This window comes from Charadrius vociferus, unplaced genomic scaffold, assembly GCF_000708025.1.
Source record: "Charadrius vociferus isolate BGI_N301 unplaced genomic scaffold, ASM70802v2 scaffold190, whole genome shotgun sequence".
Lineage (NCBI taxonomy): Eukaryota > Metazoa > Chordata > Aves > Charadriiformes > Charadriidae > Charadrius > Charadrius vociferus.
The window spans coordinates 2074675-2075620 of NW_009646608.1; the positions used below are offsets into that span (position 1 = coordinate 2074675).

Below are 946 nucleotides of genomic sequence, written 5' to 3' on the forward strand. Positions count from 1 at the left end.
TGACATCCAGCAAGAGAAAGATTCTCTTTCCAGCCCCCCATTTTAGGGGAAGCAATCTGCAAAGAAGTCAAACCAGCCTTGCATTTTTGTAATGAAGGACCAAGTCAATTGTAGTGGTTTGGGCTTGTTGTTTTTTTTTGTTGTTGTTTGGTTTATGTTGTTTGTTTTGAGGGTTTGTTTCTTGTTTTGGTTTTTTTTTCTTTTTAAGTTTAGAACTGGGAGACAGCTACGAACATTGATAACTTAAACTAAGAAAGAATATCTTTATTGCTATGAAAATCTAAGTATGAATATCTGTAATCACTTCATTAACTAAAGTTTTGAAGAAGTCGTCAACTATATAGAACAGCCTTCTTCTAAGACACCTAAAGTCATCCCGCAGAACGAGGAAGATAAGCCATGACTCTTGCATGGACTTTTCCGCCCTTCATGAAGGGAGAGAAAATAAAAACGTTAGGTAGATATGGATGCAGCAAGATCAGAGAATTGGAGCTGAGTTATCAGCCAACTGTTGCTGGTTTATCACCGCTCACGCTACTTACTGCCAGGATGACTCTGTCTCGCTCGAGAAGATCAGCCAGCTTGTGCAGGAGTCGTCCTCTGCTTAAGGCATCCATCTGTCTCCATGGAGATCCCCTTTGGAATGCTGCCTTCGCTGCTTCCACTGCATTATCCACGTCAGGCTAGAGTCGTCACATACATAAGAAAACCTTAGGTTACAAGGAAGAAGTTGGACAATGGCACAGAAACCCCATCAGGCTGCTTCCTAGATGATCCTGTGGTGGCTAAAATCAAGTTGTCTGACAAAACCACTTTCATTTTACTCCTGGATTTGGACCCAAGCCTGAAATAAGTTTTGTGTTTGGCCTGGGCTCATAAACAACTTGGGGTCAGAAATAGGGTCTTTGAAGGATAGTTTTATGCAACTAGTTTGTTTATACAATAA

At 40.9% G+C, this 946-nt stretch overlaps 1 protein-coding gene across 1 annotated transcript in view; it reads right to left on the reverse strand.

Moving 5' to 3' along the window:
• ALDH1A3 (aldehyde dehydrogenase 1 family, member A3) overlaps positions 1 to 946 on the reverse strand; it is a 37598-nt gene that overhangs the window by 27174 nt on the left and 9478 nt on the right. Inside the window, exon 3 of the mRNA XM_009886980.1 lies at positions 543 to 683. Coding sequence (XP_009885282.1) covers positions 543 to 617 — 75 coding nt within the window. The 5' untranslated portion in view covers positions 618 to 683. The remainder of the gene's footprint in view (positions 1 to 542; positions 684 to 946) is intronic.